Raw genomic sequence first — 23,378 nt, 5'->3', positions numbered from 1 at the left:
TAAATCTCATGTTAGCTTCAATGACCACACAGATACCATATCAATGACAAGTAAGCTTGCCAAGTAACCATCTCCATCCCTATGAGGCTTATTAGAGATACGCCTATTGGACAGTAATCAACAGAATGGTCTTCAAAGATGTTGCAAAGAGGGAGCTCATTTATTGGAATTGAAACCTGCAACCTCTATGAGTGATGCCATAAGTCAAAATTCTTGGTATAACTATGCTTGGGTTCATGGTCTAGGGCATCGATGCTTTAGATAAAGGTCAGCTGTTTGTTAGAGCCTTAGCCACAGACAGGTGGGTGTAGTTGGGACGTTATTCAGCAGCCACATGGTTGGGCGGCAAACTTAATTTTCACCCCCTTGATGTTGTTTCCTACTCTGATTTAAAAGTTCTTGGTCTGGCCAAATCATATTCAGTAGCTTGTATCGGAATAATGCTATGCATACACACTCATACACACACACACACACACATACATGCACGCGCACACATACTTTTTCAAAGAGGGATTGTTTTGTAGATGCTTACAATCTCTATGTACATGCAGAGGCAATTTCGGTCATATACTTTGAAGGACTACAGAAATCAACAAACTGGAAGGTATTTGGAACTTGGTAAACTTGGACCAGAAACTACGGAGTCCTTATTAAGCCAGGTAATGATTTTAATGAAATCATTCATGCTCCACAATATGGGTTCTTTTTGTTTTGCATTTTTATAGCTATGAATTCTCTCTCCCTCTCACAGTTGTGTTCACTTTTCCAGTATGTTGTGTGCATTAAGTGTATTCAGAACTGTGTTAATACCAAGATCACAATTCGTCTCAAAGCATCCAATGACAGATATACATCACTGCATTACTCTCATGGCAGTATCCAGTGCCTTACTGCTGCATTCAGAGTTTCAGGTATGATTAATTGGTCACTGATGCGTTCAGAGTTTCAGATGTGATCCATTGGTCACTGTTACATTGTAGACTTTCAGACACGGCTTTTGCAGGTTACGTTAGAGCATCATGAGCTAATTCCAGTCACGTCTGAGCATTGCGAGCATTCCAGAGAGAGAGAGAATCATGTCAAAGCATCAGGAGCATGCCAGTGACATTAGACAGTCACATCAGAGCATTCCAGAGAGAGAGAGTCACATCAGAGCCATGGAGAGCATTGTAGGAATGTCTTGATCATCTAGTCATGTGTCACACCAGGTGTCAGCCCTCACATTCATCGTCCATTTCACACATGTAGTGCACCACATCCAGTCGAGACATCAAGTGCGTCACATCTAGTCAGTCAGTTGTCACATTCTGTTGTGAGCTCTGATTACACCCCAAAAAGATTTCTCCAACAATAAACTCAGTACTGAATGCAGCATTAAACACTGAATGCAATAGTGAAGCAGTGGTGGATCAAACAGTGATTGCAAGCGTGCCTGATTTGGTCTGTGACTGCATGTGGTTTGTCGTTTGCAGACAGTGTATGATTACAATTAACTATGGGGATGGATGATGCAGAGTCCAATTAAATGTAAACATCGAACCATGGAACAGGAATATTTCTGATCAAGAATTGACACAGCCATTACAAGGAACTTCACAGAGGTCATACACAGATCAGCTATGTATGCATTCCCACACACCTTGCCCCGATGTAGACCCACATCCTCTATTGCTCCCCAAAATAGTTGGTATGACTTGGGCTTGCTTACAAGGAGAAGTGGAGCTAGGCACTTGGACACATTGTCAAGCAAGGATGCTCTTCAAATGCCTTGTGTGGAAGAAGAAACGAGACTACTTGGCAAAAGCGGAGGCATAGATATATCAGCTATTTTTGGGATGGGATAGCAAGAGTACATGGAAGGTGTTTCACAAGAGATAGCCCCCCATATAGATTACATTACCAGATGCTTGGCTTGACTATGGGAGACAGTTGTATGATCTCCCAAGACAACCACCTATGCAGCCCTTGTGAGCTTGTAGGCCAAGACAATGGTCTTTCTTCACCTGGAAAATGGTTAGGGATGCGATTTATATACTGTAGTATGGGAAGGTACATGATGAGGATGGGCTAGTGGTAGGAAATAGGTGTTTGTATGGTAGGGTCATCTCAAGACTCCTCACAAATGGGCAGGGGGGATGGAAATTACAATAGGATGCAGAGCCATTTTGAATACATAGCCAACTTGAATGTGCAGAGTCGCACAAGTGTATTGTGTGAGATTTGCGGAAAGCAGGACAAAGACTATATATTGTTCAAAAGCAAACAAGGAAATGTGTGGACAAAATGTTAGGCATCATGCAGGTTGATATGACACAAATGCTCTCAAAATACAAGAAAGAAATAGAAGGATGGTTCTGTACACAATTTATGTCATGGAAAAATGATGTAGAGAAGGGCGTGCACGAAAGGAATGTGATAATTTCTGAGTTGAGAGAAGAGAAGAACTCATGGAATGCAAAAGCATAGTTCCACTAATACCATGTACAAAAGGGTTCAGACTATATCCATACTAAAGGTACTATATGATAGATATTAGTATCATAATGTACCAACTTAATGCATACTTCTTTTTTGTTGCAATATGTACTTTGGGATGGGTTAAATGCTTCTTATATTGATATGATTTTCTCATGGGATTATATTATTTGAGATTTAAACAACTTTTTTAGCTTTTTTGGTGCAAAAAATTAGGTTTTAAGTAGCTTTTAGGAGAGTAATGTATTTTTTTCGTATCGTACCTTAGAAAATTAAGGTATCGTTTAGTGCGATATTTTGTTGTACCATAGCCTAGGTACTTTTGTTCTTGACAACCATGTGTAAAAGACAATTGGAAACAATGAAGAAAGACATGTTGAATAGTTATGTAATGGAGGGCCTCTAAGGGGAAATGAAGAAATGTAAAAAGCATATGGAGTCATATGTATGAGAGGAGGGGGATGTTACTTCAAAGGTACATGACAACCTCCCACTTAAAGGTGAATGTGCTGTAGTGTGGAGAAAATAAGAAAAAGTGACAAAGTACAATGTGTACTTATAAGTACAATGTGCTGTAGTGTGGAGAAAATAAGAAAAAGTGATAAAGTACAATCTCCCACTTAAAGGTGAATGTGCTGTAGTGTGGAGAAAATAAGAAAAAGTGAGAAAGTACAATATGTACTTATAAGTACAAATAGAATGATAAATAGATGTCATCTCATCCAACACCCATCATCTTCCTAAGGAAGACATATGTTCCATTGGGAGACTTTTAGTGAGCAGATCTTTAGGATTCTCGTCCGTTGAGATTTTGACAAGCTCTATCTGCTTGTTCTCAATCATCTCTTTGATGAAGTGATAATGAACATTAATATGCTTGGTCTTTGAATGAAAGATTGAATTATGTGCCAATTAAATGGTACTTGTTATAAGATCCAAGATACACGCTCGACTTTCTTATATACTTAAAATATATATGGCAAATATTATGTTGGCACAGAGGGAGAATAGATGAGAGAAAAGAAAGATGTAGAGAGAGAGAGAGAGAGAGAGAGAGAGAGAGAGAGAGGTAGAGAAATTGGCAACACACTAGGGATTGGAAGATGGGCCAGTCCCCCCCCTTGTGGAGTTATTTGGATAACAGCTTTTGCTCGAGTGAAAGCTGTATCAATGTCTCTAACAAACTCATCTGCTGCAAAGATCTTATCCTTTACCAGTACTAGAGTGTACCGTATTATTGTATGCAAACTCTACTAAAGGCAAATACTTTTTCCATTCTCTTTGATTATTAGAGACATAGGATTTCAAAAGGTCCAGAATAGTAGAATTAGCACTTTTACTCTGCCCATCCGTTTGAGGATGATAAGAGGATGAAAACTTTAACTTTGTCCCGAGGTTCTCGAAGAGAGCTTGCGAAAAGATACTGGTCATGCAGGGATCTTGATCACTTATAATGGACTTAGGCATGCCATGATGTTTGAAAATATGAGCAATGAATAGCTTAGCCATATGATGGGCTTTGATTGTCTTTCACCCTGGTATAAAGTGAGCTTGCTTATTGAATCTATCAATGATAGTTCAGATTGCATCGTTGCCTGCTTGTGTGTGAGGAAGCTCCATGATAAAGTCCATGGCTATACTTTTCCAAGGCTCATTGGAAATATGTAATGGCTTTAGTAGACCAGGTGGTTTATGCCCATCATACTTTACTTTTTGGCATATCTTGCACTCGCAGACATATCTTTCAATGTCAGCTCTAAGAGTGGGCCAAAAGAAATATCTTTCCAATGCTTGAGTAGTGGCTAGAATACCTCTATGCCAAGCATATGGAGATGCATGTACTTCATCCATTACCTTGTGTCACAATGGTAATGCTATACAAATTGCTTGATGATGATTCAAATAACCATCTCAAATTGAGTAGGGTGTAATTGATTGACCTGAGTTAAGTTGATCCCATATGGTTGAGAAGTCGGAATCAGTTGCATACATTTTGGGTAAATCCATAAACTCGTTATGGTAAACAATTGTAATTGCATTCACTGGAGGTCGCTAAGATAAAGTACCTGCTTTCATATTCTTAGTTCCAGATGTATGAAGGATTTGAAAATGAAACATAGATAAGAAATTTGCCCAGCGCATCTGTTTCTCTGAGAGCTTCTTCTGAGTAAGGAAGCATCTTAGACTTTGGTGATCTGTTTTAATAACAAAATCTGCACTAAGTAAGTAGTGTTTTCATACTTGAAGAGCATGTACCATTTCCATAAGCTCTTTCTCATATATTGGAGCATGTAGCTTATGATCCTTGAGGCGTCGGCTCTTAAATGCTACTGCATGATGCTCTTGGTTAAGCATAACTCCAATGCAATCCCCAAAAGCATCGCAGTGAACTTCAAAAGGTTTTTGAAGATCCAGAACTATGACAACTGGTTCTTGAGTCACAAGAAACTTAATTCTTTCAAAGGCTTGTAGTTGCCTTGGTCTCTAGTGAAAAGGCATTTGCTTCTTAGTAAGGTCATATAGAGAAGATACAACATACACAAAATCTCGCATGAACCTCTTGTAGTATGAACATAGGCCCAAGAAACTTCTAACTTCATTTACAGAAGTAGGTGTAGGCCATTCAATAATGGCTCGAATATTCTCAGGATCCATTTTCACCAAATTGTGAGAAACAATATGGCCCAAGTAATGAATTTTCGAAAGAAATAATTTACTCTTCTTAGCATTGACTTGTAGTCTATGCTTGCGAAGCTCTTAAAAAACAGTAGATAGATGTTTTCTATGCTCTTCTTCAGACCGTGAAAATATTAAAATATCATAAAAAAAGACACCTTTGAACTTTGAGTGAGTTCTGAAAATTCTCTCCATCATTTGATTGAATGTGGCGGATGCATTAGTCAAACCAAATGGCATGATTAGAAACTCATATAGTCCAAATGTTGTACGAAAAGTTGTCTTATGAACATCTTCAAGTGCTATCCGTATTTGGTGATAGACGCTCTTGAGATCAATGCGACTAAAGATACTAGTCCCTTGTAACTTATCCAAGATATTATCTATCCTTGGGATAGAAAAACGATGCTTTATTATGATCTTGTTCAAAGATTTGTAGTTTATGCACATACAGAAAGAACCGTCTTCTTTTGAACAAGTAAGACTGGAGAGCAGTATGGAGAAGAGCTAGGTTGAACTAACCCTTTTTCCAACAGTTCGTTTACTTGTTTTAGGATCTTCTCTTGCTGAGTTGCACTTACTCGGTAAGGCGGTTGGTTAGGTGGTGAACTGCCTGGGATAAGATCGATTGTGTGATCTTCCGGGTGCTTAGGAGGTAACTCTTCTGGGAGTGAATCACTAAAATAATCTTCATATTGTTTAACAAAATCATATCTGGCTGGATCAATTAAAGAGAGGGGTTCTTTTAAAGTCCGAAACTTAGAAGCATTAGTTGGTATTGTGTGTTCATTAGAGGCATCAAGTGCCCTTGAATCATTAGCTTCTTTTGACTCTCTCACAAAAATCATGTACGTAGAAATAGCTTTCTTTATTTCTTTAGGAATGCTAACATGACTAACCATTGGCACAGGCCAATCTCTAGCATCAACAATGCATACTATGTTTCGACCGTTGAATTGAAATGCAAGGGTCTTAACAAAATGGAGAAGAAGTCTAATCTTGTAATGCCAAGGCATGCCTAAGATAACATCACAGTTACCAATGGGTGCAAGTAGGAAAGATTCTTGGTCGTGGTAATCCCCAATTCTAAGATTCAATTTTCCTTGGATAGGAGTAGAATTGGTTGTAAGTCCTTCAAATGCCGAACCTGATCCAATTGGTGTTCCTTATCGATCCTGTGGAATTTATAGCCTTTCAACAATATCTGTTGATACAAAATTATCTGTGGAACCTGGATCAAAGAGTATCAAAACTCATTGATTGTTGAGGGTCCCCCAACCCTTTAAGAGTTGTCTTTTCTTCTCATTTGAATGAGTATTAGCTTGCACATCCGGAATAGAATTTGAGGATGGCGGAGGAGGATCTTTAACCGCATTTGCTTTCTTCCTTTTGTGAAGAAAATCAGGGTTTGTGTGTCCTAACTCACCACAAAGAAAGCACATTCCTTCCTCTTTGTACTTTTGTATCTCAGAGGGTGAGAGATACTTGCGTTTCTTTTTGTTACTCTCTGGCTTTGAATATTGGTCATGGATAAAGGTAGGTCTTCTTGGATTAGTCCTGTTTCTTGGTTGATCATAGAGCTGCTATTGTCTAGCTCTGTAAGAACTCATCTCCAACTTTTGAGATGTACTAGGTGTATGCAAACTTTCAGCTATGATGGCAGACTCCATCATGCGAGATAAGGTTTCATGTGGATACACCTTCATGGTTCTGTGTAAATGAGGAAGTAGACCAGCTTCAAACTTCCTTTTCTTCTCTTCATTGTTGATCTCCATGAAAGGAGTAACCTCAGAAGAGTAGACCAAAACTTGTCCACATAACTAGTGACCTTCTCATGCTCTTTCTGGCCTAGCCAATTCCACTCCTTTTTGACATCATTCTCAAAATCAGGAGGCAAGAACTAAGCATAAAACTTCTTCTTGAACTTTTCCCAAGTCGTAGGTTTCCTTTCCTCCAAAATGAGAGTCAACCACCAATTGCTAGCGGTGTCTTTCAAGTGCATGCCTACATGCCTTAGCTTGGACTTTTCCGAGAAATTACCATTAGAAAAAGCAACTTCAAATTGCCTGACAAAGCCTAACGCCTTAACAACATCTCTCTTACTGGAGTAAGAGTCAAACTTTATGTCCTTATCCCTGGACTTGAAAGTCTTAGTCTTCTTAAGCTTACTCCTCTTATGGTTCCTCTTTGTCCATTTGCGGATTGTACGAGACTTAGAACCAAGAGAGTAGGAACTAGAAGTTGATGAGGAGGAGAAGGAACTTGAGTAATCAGGGGAGTAGCTGATTGCTAAGGGAGATGACTCGATCCTTATTTGCCTCACTCGAGGTGAGGTCTTTTTACTCTTCTTGACCCGAGAGTCCTTCCTTCTAGGAAGCTTCTCAACAATTGGATGCTTTGCACCTTGACCATCAATTGATGCAATGGTGTTTCTTCCAATATTACCATCTTTTGGAGGATTCGGTCCTTCATAAGTAGCTTCTTCCCTCGCCCTTAAGTTGTCAATCAATTGACGTACTTCGGGAATTTTCAACAAGCTACGATACTTTGTCAATTGAGCCTGTAATTGCTCACTTGTCGGCACTTCATCAGGTACCATCTTTACCTTCTTTTTGCAAGGATCCCCTTTACTTTCAAGCCAACCATGCGAACCTATCCTTGCCATGTTATCGCGTGCATCATTGATGATGTCATCATGGAACATTCTAAAATATCTTTAGCTACCCTTCAACACCTATAAAAGGAGGGGCTCACCATAGAGCTCCTCAGTCTTGCCAATGCCAATTTTGGGAGCTCAAGGAGTTCAAACCTTTAAGTAAGTAACTTCAAGTTCCAGTTCTAGTTCTTGTCTAGTCATGGTATCTAGTCTTGTCTTGTCTTCCATTATACTCCTATTGTCTTGTCACCTTGTAATCTCGTAATACGAGATCTTGTCTAGTAATGTCTTGTATCTGGTTCATTCCTATCAAGGAAGATCTTGTAATTCTGATATCTTGTATCCATATCTACGGTCCCGGATTGTGGGATCCTTCATATCCTATCGACTCCTTACATGACCAAAGGTCTCCTCCAACGATCCATGAGTCCACCTCTGGGAGTCCATCCGCGATCTCCACCCAGAACTTGCTGCGTGCCCTAACCTCTGTAGGGGTATAGACATTGAGAACTCCAAGGCACGAGGCTGTTGAGAAACCCTTTACCCTTCACCTGCAGTTTGCGTTTTTGCGTTTTTGCGTTTTGCGTTTAGGGTTTGTAGCTCCAAAAAGGGGCGCCATCCTAGACTGACTGTGCCTATTTATAGGCCACTCTCTCATTCATTCTTTACGGCTGATTCATTCAATTCGTCACCTTTTCTCTCTAGCCTCTCCACTACCCTCACACCCCTTTAGGAGGACATTGCGATTCAGAACTTCATCATTCCATTCATCAGAGTTTCTTTTCTCTTCTCTTCTCTTCTCTTCTCCATGTTTGCCGAGTTCACTCCGTGTTTCTCCCTACAAACCTTATTGTCTTGTTGGTACGTCTTCTTTTGACAGAGTCCCCGATATCCAATCTGATTCATAGAACCCTCCCTACCACTATCGTCCCGTGGCCAATAGAGGTGCATACATCTCAACTCTTGCCGTGGGCACCTATGGCGTGCTCCCAGTAAGTGTGCGAGCTGCCCGGAAGTACATTCCCTACCCGCTGGGTGTGGGTGGGGGTGAGCTTGTGCTCCTGTAGAAGCAAGATGTCGATCCGTCCAGCAGGGGAAGACTGTAGCTCCTGCCGAACAGTCAACTTTCTAGAGCCACGTGCCCCACTGTAGTGGAGGCTATTCACATTCCAGGATTGAAAGTGTAAGCTTATGGGAAAACCTGTGACCGATCGAACAGGCATCTGCTCGGTGTGGAGGTTACTGATGATGATGAGGTATGCAAGTACGCTTTGCCGCCGGTTTGGACGGTGAACTCCAGTCCCCAATGGTTGCCCTCGGCTGGACCATAAGGGTGATAGATGCTCCAGGTGGTACTATCAATGCACCTATTAGCCATGCTGAGAGTTGTGACTCTGTACATTGGTAGAAATAGACCACCTGTGCTAGGGGCCACTGGATCACATTCCTCGGAGCTTTCCACTGTGGAGGGGATCTAAAGATAATGCTCAAGTGTCGGACCTTGGCATCAGTCCACCAGTTAATGTCCATCATGCAACCAGGCCACTGTTGTGTAAACAGTGCTAATCCTTCATCTCCCATCCACTGGGAGATGCGATCCGCCACCTGACTCTTCAACTCCTCTATCTGTGTAGTTGTCCTCTCCCCTGAGTGAGAGGACTGAAGAAAAAAGGTATAGTTTGGTCCATCCGGTGGTGCTAGTAGATGGACCTTGCCCCTCCTTGACTTACGAACCACGAAGATCCCCACCTCTAGACGTAGTGGGAATTCTTTGTGCTCCGTAGCTCTCAGGTAGGACCATGGGCCATTGCGGAAGAACTCGTGTGGCAATAGCTGTGCGTGTCTCGGGAAGGTGTGACGGGTGGTAGGGGCAGATGAGCTGGTGGTTGTATGGGAGGGGAAAGATTGCTGGTGCGAGGAGGATGTAGGCGTGTGTGGCTTATCACCTCGTGGGAGGAGGGGTGGGTCTGGGGGGATTACCTGAACCGGGTGCGGATCAGGAGGGGTGTTCGGTAGGGGAGGTGGTGGGGGGGGAGAGGAATGAGGGATGGTGGGATGGACAGAGGTGCATGGCGGGTGTGGAGGGAGGCTGGTGCCCCTGGAAAGGGGGGGCTTTGGGCTAGGGTCAGTGGGGGGGAACATGGGATGTGGGGCGGGGGGTGGGTGTGGGGGCTGTGGGATCTCAGGCGAGGTAGTTTGTGGTGTGGGTGGTGGATGTGGGGGGCTGCGGTCTTGTCGGTGGTGGGATGGGCGGGGGGGCTGTGGAGTGCTCTGCCAAGGGGGCGTTGCTGGCGCACCTGCTTCTTGTTGTCGAGGTTCGGTCTGAGGAGATGGTTGCGCTCCCCCTTGCCGTTTTGCTCTCTGTCGCCTCTAGACTTGTGTGAAGCCATTAGTGTTCACCTGCGGGCCTGCCGGTGGGGCCGCCTTGGCTCCGAAACACGTACAAACTGCTGCCTGATGCCCAAAGTTGTGGCAACACAAGCACTGTTCTGGCTGCCCAGTCACAATGACTTGCTGCCTAAAGGAGTGCTTGCTTGCCTCAGTCTCTTGGAGCTGTGGGATATTCTTGACCTCTTTCATTGCCACTCGTACCTTTGGGACTTCTGCTAGTGTCACTGCATCTGCAAAAGATGCGGGAAGAACAGTGTCGGAGAGCCGTCCAAAGTCTTCCACCAATTGGCGATACTCTATCGCCAGGCCGGGGAAAAGAAGGGTGACCGGGTGCTGAAGAAACCTGTTGTGGAATGTAAATGCCTCCACAGTAAAGCCACTGTACCAAGGGACCATGTATATGACCCCCTTCGTGGACGCATACTTGTGAGCTGCGTTTGCCGAACTGAGCCAGCGGACCATGAAGATTCCTTGGCCCATTAGGACGGCCTCCACAATTTGCGCTGTGCCGATGTGCAACGTGGAGTGAAGCCAGTCCCGAAGCTGGGCCCTGGCTGGGGAATGTCCTACTACCTGACCATAAATCATTGTTTCCTTTAGCTCGAGCTCCTTAGCTCGGACTGCTAAGAGTTGCTTCTCAGAGAGGATGACGCGCAAGGTGTTTGACTAGGGGGCACTCGTTGAGTGCGCCGGCGTCTGACCAGAGGTTTCCATTGCGCGTCCCTTCTGAGAGAACTATCAATTACGTCGTGGCCCTACCTGAGGGGGGAAAGTTGCTGTAGATAAAGGGAACAATTGGAGGGTGGGGAGATCAATGGTGGGGGGGGGGGAGAGAAAGCTGTTGTTTTTGGCAGTAGGGGGGTGTTGTACATTGCGGACAGAGACAGTGCGACAGAGGGGGGGAGGAGAGCGAACTGTTGGGGTGGGGGGGAGGCAGTCGTGCCTGGGTGGACGGGCCGGGGGGGGGGGGGGGGAACAACGAACTGTTGGGGGGTGGGGGGGCAGTCACGCATGGGCAGACAGGCAAGGGGGAAACGGCCAGGCGGAAGAGAAGAGGCTAGGCGGGGCAGGGGGGATAGTTGTGCCTGGGCAGATAGACAGGGGGAAAACTGCAAAGTGGAGCGGATAGACGGGGGGGGGAAAGAGCCAGCGATCTTGGGGCGGGTGCGATCAGACGAAGCGGGAGAGAGCGATCGGACGGAGGGGGGGGGCGGGCACGATCAGATGGAGGGAGCTTGCGATGTGATGAGTGTTGAGTGAGGTGCCCTCTATAAGGTGAGGAAGAAGAGAAGAGAAGGAGTATGAAAGGAGAAGTTTGAATGTGCAACAATCCCAAAAAATAGGCAAAATTTTAAAAAAATGTGGCAACAAAGATTGAAATGTACGGTATAGTACCATACAAAACGTATCCTATGTGCATAGAATGCAATCTTGGGTGGATCTTAAGCCACTACATCATTAGTAATTATAGTAGATTGTCTAACTGGGCTGGCTGTATTGTAATAGGAGGCTCCTCTTGAAAGATTACCCTATATATCTCAACTATCTACTTTGGTCTCATATGCATCTTTTTCTCATGGAATATGACATCATGGTTGCGGATAACCTTCCTAGCCTACGGATCCCAAAGATGATAGCCCATCTCACTTGTATCACCATATCCAAGAAAGATGTGTTTGACGAACTTCGGATCTAGCTTATTGCATTTTGTCTTTGGGAATATAGCAGAAAGCCTTACATCCAAAGACACGTAAGTATGCATACAAGGGACTCCTTTGCAACTCTACCACCAAGAGCAATGCATGGGGATCTATTAATAAAATGAACTACAATAGTAACTGCCTTAGTCCAAAAGTACTGTGGTAAGCTTGCTTGACTTAGCATATTGCAGACTCTTTCTTAAATAGTCCTATTCATATGCTCTGCAATACCATTCTTAGGTGGGGTGTATGGAGCGGTCAAATGATGCTTAATACCCCTCATCACAAAATTAGTCAAATGCCTTAGAGACATATTCACCTTTGTTAAGCATTTAAGCCTATCCCTAGATTGGTTCTCAATCAGAGCGAGAAAGTGCTAAAATGTAGCTAAAATGATTGACTTTTGCTTAATAGGATAGGCCCAAACTTCATGCGAATAATCATTAACCAACGTTACAAAGTACTTAGCACTACCTAATGATTATAGGGCATAGAATCATAAATATTTAAATGAACAAGAGCCAAAGGCTCACCTACATGCATAGAGCCAAACCTTATATGAGAGTTACATGTTTGCTTGCCATATAAACAATGATTACAAGAGTCAAAATATGAGTAGTCAAAGGGCGGCAAATACTCCAAACGAGTGAGTACTTTCATTCCTTTAAGAGACATATGCCCAAGACGACGATGCCAAAGACATAAATGAGAAAAATTAATCACTGCCAAAATATGATCGGTAGATCTTGATACAAGCAAAGGATAGAGGTTAGTAATCTTGGCACCTCCAGCAAAAAAAAGATTGCCACGAGTAATCTATTATACAGAATCATGAAAAAGGACAGGATACATGTCATCATCCAATTGTCTAGTTGAAATAAGGCTTTTGGTCAAAACCGGGACATGACATATGTTATGAAGCACAAATGGGGGATCAATACCAAACTCCAATCTCACATCACCTATACTAATTATATCCAATGTAGTGTTATCTAACTGAGCTTATAATAGTACGGTAGATATAAAATCAATCACTATGCATAGTAACATGAAATGAATGTCCAAAATCAAGAAGCCAACACTGAGAGTAAGAAGATGGAGCATTGGCGAACTGAGTAGCATTAAGTATTGAAGCAACAAGTATGTAATCATTTGAGTGGTACCCCAAGGCATTTATCTCTTCTATCTTAACACTAGACTAAGGAGTAATGTTGCATTCATTAGAAGATTTGGGATTATCCAATGCTTTTCGGATGCCTTCTTTGTGCCTATCATTGTGCATCTTATGGCATTGTGGCCTTATCTGACCGTGTTGCCCACAATAATGACAAGTAAGAGAGACCTTTGGACCACAGGACTTATTGCATGATTGCTCACGAAACTTAGACTTGTCCTTATTGGGCTGTGAGTCTCTTTCATGGTTATTATTCCCATTACCACCTTGTTTTCCTCTCATTGTGAGTGCATGGGAAGTACGGGCTACATTAATATTTTTCTTGTTTACTTGCTTAGTAAGCCAAGCACCCTCTCCATTCTTGAGTTGAAAGCTACCTTTACGAGGGTTTGCACTCATAGCTATGTGGAATGTATCGCAAGACTTAGGAAGTGTGACAAGCAAGAAAAGAGACTTGACATTCTTCTCAAACTTAAGACCGTGTGAAGTAAGCTGACTACAAACGGAATGAAACTCATTTAAGTGAGAAGACATAGATATCCCTTCTTTCACGTGAAGGTCCATGAGTTTGTTTAGCCAATATACCTGTGTTGTAGGACTCTGCTTATCATAGAGATCACAATCTTTTTTCATAATGCATAAGCACCACCTTGATCTCAATGACATTAAAGTACACTTACTTTGACAATGACAAAATGATGGTAGACTTACATAGCTCATCAAGCTCTTCCCAATCATTTGTATCATAAAGTTTTGGGTTTATTCCCCCTAACTTTAATGGCTTGAGTTGCTTCTTTTGCACCCATACTTGCCAAATCTGAGTCTTTTAACATTGGAAGTTATTGCCATCTAACTTCTCTATGTCGAAGATATCACTACCATTGGAAGCATTTGAAGGGCTTGCCATTATGTTTGCTAAAAGAACATATGGGCTGCTATAATAACAGCAAATTAGCTCCAAAACTAAGCCAAAAAGTGTGCAATAGGAGCCAATACATTGCTGTCCGTAAGCAGGAAGCACTAGAGTGCTAAAGACAAGTTTCTGCTCTCAAAAGAACTGCTCAAAACTGATTGTTAGCACATTTGTCCATAAAACTACAGTAAATAAACATGTAGTTGTAGGCAAACATGCAAAAGAATAAGCTCCCACTGTAAGGGGAATTTGAATAGCAACCCGGATGTACAATGTAACTAGTAGTGTCAGACAACATAAACCACCGAGTACCAAAGATTGTCAAAACATCCGAGGTGTGAGGTACATAGATATATACTACAATGTATGCCAAGCATATATCCACCACTGACAATCCATTGACAATAAGCGGTGCAAGCATAGTTGTTAGGTACGAAAAGTATGATACAGTACGGTATGGTATAGTTGTTAGGTACGAAAAGTATGATACAGTACGGTATGGTAAAGTGGGAGTGGATACATCATATATGAATGATCATAGAAATAAGAGAAGTGTGGGCTTGAGAGAGAGAGAGAGAGAGAGAGAGAGAGAGAGAGAGAGAGAGAGGCTTGGGGGAGAGAGAAACAAGAAAGAAAAAAGGAAAAAAAAGAAAGAAGAAAGAAAAAGAGAAAGTTGTAGGCTTGAAGAAGAGTGGCCAAAAAGTAGCTATTTTTTATACTAAATCATACAAATACGTACCGTACTGTACTGTATGGATCAGTGCGTACTACATACAAAGATAACCTTGGGTACAAGGTGTCCAAATCAATTGCAAATCAGCCCATAGTCATAAACTCTGCAACGACAATATATGTATAAACCAAGAGAGCGTAAGAGAGATGCCTAGTGACTCAAATGAACAAGCTTTGCGTAAAAATATCAAGTACTCCACTGGAGCAAATCTAGAGTATCTAAAGTAGCAAAAAAAGCTCAATGCATAGAGCTCATAGCATCTAGATGCCCAAAGTACATCATGTATATATCGGGGAGGATAAAACTTCTATGAGTCTTCAAGCTTGCAAGTGGAAATCATTGGAGCAAATCGCCATTGCCCAAATGTAACCAACCAAGCTCACATCCAAGATGCAGAGCTCAACATAAGCATGTCGGGGCATAAATAACAATGACAAACATCAATATAACCATGTAGCATACTTGTATAGCATGTAGGCATTCAATACATAGACATGAAATGTGAATGCTTGTTTTTCAAACTATAACAGTTTTGTTATCTAAAATAGAGGTTTGAAAACTACACAGAATTAACTTTGTGATTGCTTAAATCTATAGTTCTTGTTGCACTCTTCATTTTGAGCTGTAGAATACCTCAATCCGATATTGTATGCAAAAGTTATGGCCAAAATATGAAGGTGCTATCAAGCTACTATAGCTGTCCGTGACTTTTGCAACATGCTTTGTATCCACTAAAAAATGGATAGAATGGCTCCAAACTAAATTTTTACTTGCTCTTCTACAATGTATATATTTGAGAGGAGGAAAATGGAAGAGAATGCTGATTTCTCTTCTCTTGAAAGGCTTCAATGTTACTCAATCTGTTTGAGTAACCTAAATTTTTTTTGGAGCATCCAAAGCCAAGATGTTTTGCATTATTTTCAACCGCTAATGAATGCCCAAATGAATGCCAAAATGGGCTATTGCAACCCCAAATTGAGTCTCAATAGCTCGAGCACTTGCTTGTCTTAGATCTAGATCCTGGCTATAAGAATAGTATCTCTATTAATGTGTGGACAGTAAGTATCAATATTGAAGAAGAAACTCAAATCCTTGATCTTCGTGACAAAGCTTCACTCCTTGCAGTTCTCGCTCTAAGCATGAGTTCCTGCGAACACTGAACGCTGCTCTGTTGATACGAGTTGAAAGGTGGAGCCAGGATGGAAGCAAAGTGGAAGCAAGAGAGAGCAAGATGGTATGTGGAAACTCCAATAGTCACAATGTGTGACATGCCTTCCCTTATTCTATTGTCATGTAAATATTAAAGAATAAAGTAAGAGTAGTGATGGGTAGCTGCCAGTTATAGTGTATAGGTGTATTGGCAGTAAGTACAAGTAAATGTAGGCGGCTAGGCATAAGCGGTCTTTAACTTCCAGCATTGTTCATTTGCCTAGGCGCCCTTCCATAATCATAGTCATCTTGATGATATAGATGAAGATACAATATAAATAACAATAATGTATGTCAAGCAAAATGTAATAAAAAACATGTCACCACCAAGAAAACAAAGTTGCCTCTCTCAAAGTGGAAGGAAAGCCAAAGGGAATCCCCTCTCCCCATCCATCTAAAGTAGGAGAGAAGGGAGCACCCACGTTGATCCACAATAGAAGGTACTATCGAATCGATCAACTTGGTTAGGATATTTGCAAAGTTGTTTAATGATGGTACAATCTCTAGGTGGATGGTGCTTAGCTCAACTTGCTCTTTGAAGTGGTAGTATAGCCCAAAATTCCTCGTTCGTGGACTGACGATGGGATTGCTGGTTAGTGCAATAGCACTCTAGTTATCATAGTAGATGACTTTCAGAGTGGCAGATGGAAAATGAAGTGCTACCAGCAAGCTCCTTAGGTACACAGCCTCTATGGTGCCATTAAAGAGAGCCCAATACTCTACATTGACTGTGGAAGTAGCCACCATCTCCTGCTTAGGGCTACACGATGAAATGGGAGCTGTACCCAAAGAGTAGATATCACTACCATGGGAATGTTATGTGTCAAGATCCTTGCCCAATCAAAATTGGTATAATCTTGTAAATCCAAACTAGGACTATAAGTGAGTCCATATGAATAGGTACATTGAACGTATCTCAATACATACAAACAAGCTATCCAATGTGACATTTTAGGTGCATTGAAATACTGACTAAGCAATGACACTGAGTATGCTAAATTTGGTTTATTGTGAATCAATCAGAGTTATTTTCCTACAACAGACCTATATGTGTGCTCATCGAAGGGCTGAGCATGGAGATCTTTAGATAGTTTGGCAATGGAATGGAAAGGCGTGCTTGTGTTTGAAACGATAATAGTAATCCCCAGATCTAACTATTTCTATCCTATAAAGATAAGACATTTGACTGAGGTCAGTCATCTCAAATCTAGTACTAAGCTAGGCCTTAATATTTGCAATGGTAGTAGAATGTGAACTTGTAATGAGTAAATCATGGATTTATGACAAAATATAAAAGACCCCCTTTGAAGTGGTTTTAATATACAAGTTCAAGTCATAAGGGATAGAATGGAAACCATGAATTTGAAGGAACTCATCCATCCCATGGAACCATAATCATGGTGCTTGCTTCAGCCCCCTTAAGATCTTTCCACGAATGAAAGACCCTATCCTTGTGGTCTGCAAGAGAAAATCCAAGAGGCTGCTCCAGATAAACTTCCTCCTTCAAATAAATTTTTAGAAAGGTAGTTTTGACATCCATCTGACAGAGCGGCTAACTATGACGAGCAGCTAGTGCAACTAACAGGTGGAATGATGTCAATTGTGTTGTGGGTGTTAAGGTCTCTTCATAATCGATGCCATGCTTTTGTCAAAAAAATTGCACTAGAAGGTGCGCCTTGTATTTATCCAAAGTCCCATGAGCTTTAATTTTGGTCCTAAAGATCCACTTAGTCGTAATGACTTACTTGTGGCCTAGACGATCCACTAAGGTCTAGGTCGTATTTCGATTAATGCTATCAAGATTCTTTTCCATGGTCTCACACAATTGGGGATGCTTTAGAGCCTCTTGCCAACTCTCTAGCTCAAGGTATGCTATGTAATATGAAGAGTCTTTTGAGGGACCCGGCAGATGGGGGCACAGGCTGAGGATATACATGGATGTGTTAATAGCCTTAGTCCAAAGGTGCTTTGGGAGCTTTGCTATTGCAAACAATATAGAGCATGCCATGTTATCATAGTTTGATTTCTATGCTCTACGACTCCATTGTGAGGGGGGGAGTTGGTATTTATGAGTTGGTAAGAGATGTAATGCTTGTGTAAGAACTTGGAAAACTAGTGGGAGGTAAACTCACCACCGCTATCACTCCTCATAGTACCTATAGGATGATCCATTTGATTTTCTAGTAAATATGCACAAGTGGAGAAGTATGTGAAGGTATCAGATTTATACTTTAAGAAGTATACCCACATATATCTTGAAAAGTCATCCACGATTTAAAAAAAGTATAATACGCCATTAATGGTGGTAGTGGGTTCTGGCCTACAAAGATCAATGCGAATCAATCTAAGGGCCTCCTTAGCTCTATATCCAACCCGCTAAGGGAATGGTGTGCAGTGTTGTTTTCCTAGCTAATACGCTCGACAGACATCCTTCCACAGTTTCAAGCGGGTAAGGCCCTCAACTTTCTAATGGTGTGACAACTCATAAAGAGAGTCATACCCAAGGTCTTAGAAGTAGAAATGCCAAAGATACTCATCATTCGTAGGCTCCCATGTGGTGGCGAAGGTCTAGAAATGAGGGAACTCAGAGCCCTCAGCAATCGGCTATGATAAGAAATGAGTCATTAGAGAGAGGCTACTAGGTTGTGCCTCTCCACGAGTAGTCTATGACCTCATCTATGGTTGTTTTAAAGAAGACCGCTCATCCCAATCGACAAAGCTACTGAACGGATAAGAGTTTTACCCCAAGCTTGGGGACATAGTAAACATCATTCAACGTAATGAGATCTCGGTCCTTATCAGTACCAAACTTGATGTGATCTAGATCATGGATCTTGACCGAGGAGTTCGGGAGACAAAAATGTCTGGAATAGGGGTCATGTGATGGCTCTACTATCATGGTGAAGATGTGCTTAGATAGGTAGAGTGGGCCTTTGGAGTCGCCTTGCTAGGAGGTAACTCACAAATATGGACTAGGCTTGCACCCTCTAATATCTCTGTAGAAATGAGGTGGACATGCGGTCCTATAGGCTAGTTAGATATGTCCTCTAGAGTTGAGAACAAAATTGACTATGATGGCTCATTGGTGGAAATGTCTGCCGGTATCGATTGTCTATGATTTTGGTTGCCACCACCTTGGTTCCCCTACATGACTGAGGGACTAAGGTCTAATTCTTGGATTTTGGGTATGTTATGTTGAGCTAAAAATGTATTACAAATTGATTAACTCGTTAAAACAGCCTCAAAATATGTAAATTACCAAAAGTTTCATTAAATAGTGCGTGGTCCTAGAGAGTTTTTGTGTTCCATAAGCAAAAGCCTAATTTGGGAGAATCCTTTTGCATCTATAAATAAATAGGCTGCCCACCATTCAGCCCATCCGTTTGTGCAGGTTTCTCACTGTATCGTGCAGATTCCAGCCATCAGCCACCTACCATCTATTGTCTAGTCATCATCGATTGCAACGCCATCAACATCCAACAGTAGGCTTCATGTTTCCAGCCATCACCTTGCTATCTGGAGGTCCCATCTGTTGCGTCATCATAGCACCTGATTAGCTACCATTTTCAGCATTTAGTGCCAAGCGACTAGTGTCATGAGGACATGTATTTTGAAACCTCATTTAACATGTAGATTACTTTTTAATCACATGATTAAGTAAATGATGCACATGTGAGGTGCAACTGGTGTTAAAGTAAATGCTCCCACTAGTCGAATGCAATGCTCGTGCTGAGCTTTGCTTAGACTTTTAGTGAGAACATTTGCAGGGTTATCTTGTGTTTTAATCTTGGTCAACGTGATTTGACCATCTTTTAGAATCTGCCTAATGAAGTGATATCGCACATCTATATGCTTTGTGCGTGAATGATACATGGCATTCTTAGCCAGATACACAACACTCTGGCTATCATATCCCAAAACTGCAGTACCCATAGACATGCCGAGATCTTTTGCAAGTCTGCTCAACCATATAGCTTCCTTAGAAGCTTCAGTAGCTGATATGTATTCAGCTTTAGTGGTACTCAGTGCAACGATGTTCTGCAACCTGGAACACCAAGAAACAGCTCCAGCAGCAACTGTGAAGACATACCCGCTGGTGGATCTACGAGTGTCCAAGTCACCTACCATGTCTGCATTACAATAACCCTGCAAAATAAGTGCACCCTGCCCATAGCAAATACACTTTCTTCGTGTACCCTTAAGATATCGAAGAATACACTCGACAACCTCTCAATGTGCTTTGCTAGGATTTGACATAAACCTGCTAACAACTCCCAGTGCATGAGCAATGTCTGCGTGGTCACAAATGCATGAAAATTTTTAAAAACAGCAAACACTTCACTTTTCTTTTTCAGCAAGTATACCAAAATCTTCTTGGAACAGTCATCAATAAAGGAGAGAAATATGCAGCACCACCCAACAATTTCACGGGCATACTACAATAATCAGAATGCACTAAGTCCAAGACATTGAACTTACGAGAGACACCCGAGTACAAGGAAATTTTTATTTGCTGTCCAAACTAACACTCATTACAAAAGTCAAATTTTAGAGCCTTTTCCATTAACCCTCTTTAGAGAGATAAGGACATCAAGTCCTTTTTGGCTCATATGGCCTAATCTCTTATGCCATAACTCCAAGTGGCTTCAAATTTCAGCAACTGCAAGAAACTTACCATTCAAAGCTTTACAATGCAAAACAATACAAAGTGCTCTTCTTGATTCCTTTTGCAATCATCATGGAACCCTTTTTTACTTTCCACAAACCACCACCAAACAGTGTGGTGTAGCCATGTAAGTCAAGCTGATCAACAGATAGTAAACTCTTTTTAATGCATGCATATATTTGACATCTTTCAACACAAGCTCTTGACCATTGTCGAAAGATAAGTGTATAGTGCCAATCCCATCAATGATGCAAGCATGGTTATTTCCAAGATACACCTTTCCATAACTGCTTGCATTGAACCTAGCAAGACACTCCAAGCAAGGGGTTACATGGAAAGAGGCACCAAAGTCTACAATCCAAGTCTGAGTGACACCATCATCAACTAACAAGAGTGCATCAATCACATGAGCCTTGGTAATCTGCATATCCTACATGTGACATACAAGGGCATCATAATCAAGTGCACATAATAAATCAGCCTTTGTATCTGAGAGCTCCTCTATGACCACACTAGAGGCCAGATTGCCCTTTTCTTTGCCTTTGGTTGCCTCAGACTCATTTGTCTTATCTTCCTTATTTTTTTAATCTCCTGCATTCATCTTTCTCTCTTGTTTCTTCTTGTAATACCTACAATCAAGTTTCTTGTGGCCCTTTCGACCAGAGTGATAGCAAGTAATGTCACTCTTATCCTTTCCTTTGCTCTTGCTCCTGTTTCTTTGTCCTGCAGTTGCATTTTTCTTTTCAGCCCTGCATCTTACATTGTAAGCTGAGTTGCTGCCTTCTCCACTAGACATACGTCTAATTTCTTCATTCAAGATAAAACCCCTCACCCCATCATATGAGAGATTGGGGTTATTGCTGAGTGAAACCACCAAGGTCTCCCAAGAGTCAAGCAGTGTCATGATAAAAAAGATTGCCCTCAACTTATCATTAAAGTCTAAGTTTGCATCTTTGAGATGATTTAGAATCCTTGTAAATGCACTCAAGTGCTCAGCTGCAGGCTTTGACTCATCCAATCGCATATTCATCAACTTGCACATTAAATGCACCTGATGAATAGGTGTGGTGATCTCATAAGTAGTTTTCAGCTTCTCCCATATTGCATAATTTGTATCCCCAAACCCTTAATGTCTGTCAAGATGTCATTAGTGACACCCATCTTTATGAAAGCCACTGCCTTTTTATTTACTCTGGCCCAATCTGCATTAGACACTAGTGTGGGTTTATCTTCTTGCCAAGCATCCTCACAATCCTTTAGGAACAAAATGCCCTGCATACGGTCTTTCCAAAGGTCAAAGCCATGACCATCAAACTGTTTGATTTCCATCAAACTCTTGATGTTTGAACTGGAAGAAGTTGCAGCCATTTTATCATGAACACAAGAGTAAATGTACTAAACTGCAACAAGCTAAACCAGCAAAATACATTGTTGTTCTTCTCAACCAAGAATAAATCTCTGTTGTTTGTACATGAACCAGCCACCACACGGGAAAAAATGCAGAAATTTATCAAATTCTGCACAAATCCCCAAAATTTTAGGTCCGATGTTGCATAAATGTCAAACAATCTGATACAGCTGAGCACAATTTTGCCAATACATGAAAAGCCCCAAATTCTTGAGATCCAATGTCAAGAAATTTTACTCAAAAGAATAAAATTCTGATTAATTTGGCAAAATCCCCAAATTAATTGAGGTCACTACTCGCAATGTCTGTAATTTCTGACTCAAAAAACACTGACAGGCATAAATGATGTCAAATCAAGGAAAAGCCCCAAAATTTTGGGCCAGATCTGTGACCTGTGCCTCTAGTGCGTGAACTCCTGCTAAGAGAAGGATTTTCCAAAAAGGATTTAAAAAGAAAATAAGGATTCTTGATTTTACAAAAAAATCGACTGGTCCGTTGACCCACTGGCAGGTGTCACATTGCGGGATTGGCGACGCCTATCACGCCGGCGCTCTGATTCGCGCTGGTCGACACTGGTAGCAGGTCCTCAACAAACTCCAGCCGTCGTCACACTGTACGACTGTTGCCTGCACTGCGTCACGCTGGTCGCTAGGAACCTTAGTTGTTAGCATCGTCTGCACTTTGTCACGCTAACTGGTTAAACCTCATCCGTCACATTGATTGGTTAGAAGGCTTGTGCCCGTTACCTGTGTCCTATCGCTTGCTGGCCGTCAGCTCGTTAGTGGGCTTGCTTACTGGACATCAGCCCCGTCATGCAGTTACTCGATTGCACCTTGATCTCATAAAGCACGCAAAGCCCTAAGCTCTGATACCACTTGTTGGAGGAGGAGCACAGCTTAGAGCGGTGGAAGTTGAGCAGGAGTGAGCGTGAGAGTGTGACGGTTAGAGAGCAAGAGTGAGAACAGAGTCAAGTACAATTCGATTAGAGTGTACCAACCATCTTTTGGTACACAAAGAATAAAATGTGTTTATACTTAGGGCACGTAAAGGGTGCATTCACATGTACAATGTGCGTGTACTATACACGGGGGGTTAAACTGGGCCTTTATTCTAACATGAGTAACTATTGAGTAATAACTATCAACAATAATTAACAATCATGATATCATCGTATGTATGTGACATGTATAATGCCATTGGTGATTGGTAACTAGCAATTGCAATACTAAATTGCCTCTTGACTCTTGAGGTATCATGAGTCTAATCTCTAGAGCCCATAAGTCATGACTTCTCCAGATTTGGAGGATCCGTACACTATCTCCTTATCAGACTTGGAGGACCCTTGTATCCCTTGATTGGATTGATGTGCCTTCA

The 23,378-nt window shown here is 41.8% G+C and overlaps 1 protein-coding gene across 7 annotated transcripts in view; it reads left to right on the top strand.

The window, feature by feature from the left end:
* LOC148025309 (uncharacterized) overlaps window positions 1-23,378 on the top strand; it is a 140,134-nt gene that overhangs the window by 79,324 nt on the left and 37,432 nt on the right. For all 7 annotated transcript variants that reach the window (XM_087692341.1, XM_087692344.1, XM_087692338.1 and 4 more), the window contains exon 6: window positions 555-662. In XM_087692341.1, coding sequence (XP_087548467.1) covers window positions 555-662 — 108 coding nt within the window. The remainder of the gene's footprint in view (window positions 1-554; window positions 663-23,378) is intronic.

The sequence above is a fragment of the Lygodium microphyllum genome, chromosome 14, assembly GCF_053477565.2.
Source record: "Lygodium microphyllum isolate KBCC chromosome 14, Lygodium_microphyllum_v1.1.10, whole genome shotgun sequence".
Classification (NCBI taxonomy): Eukaryota; Viridiplantae; Streptophyta; class Polypodiopsida; order Schizaeales; family Lygodiaceae; genus Lygodium; species Lygodium microphyllum.
The sequence above is the reverse complement of the archived record's forward strand: the minus strand, read 5'-3'. Positions and strand labels throughout refer to the sequence as shown.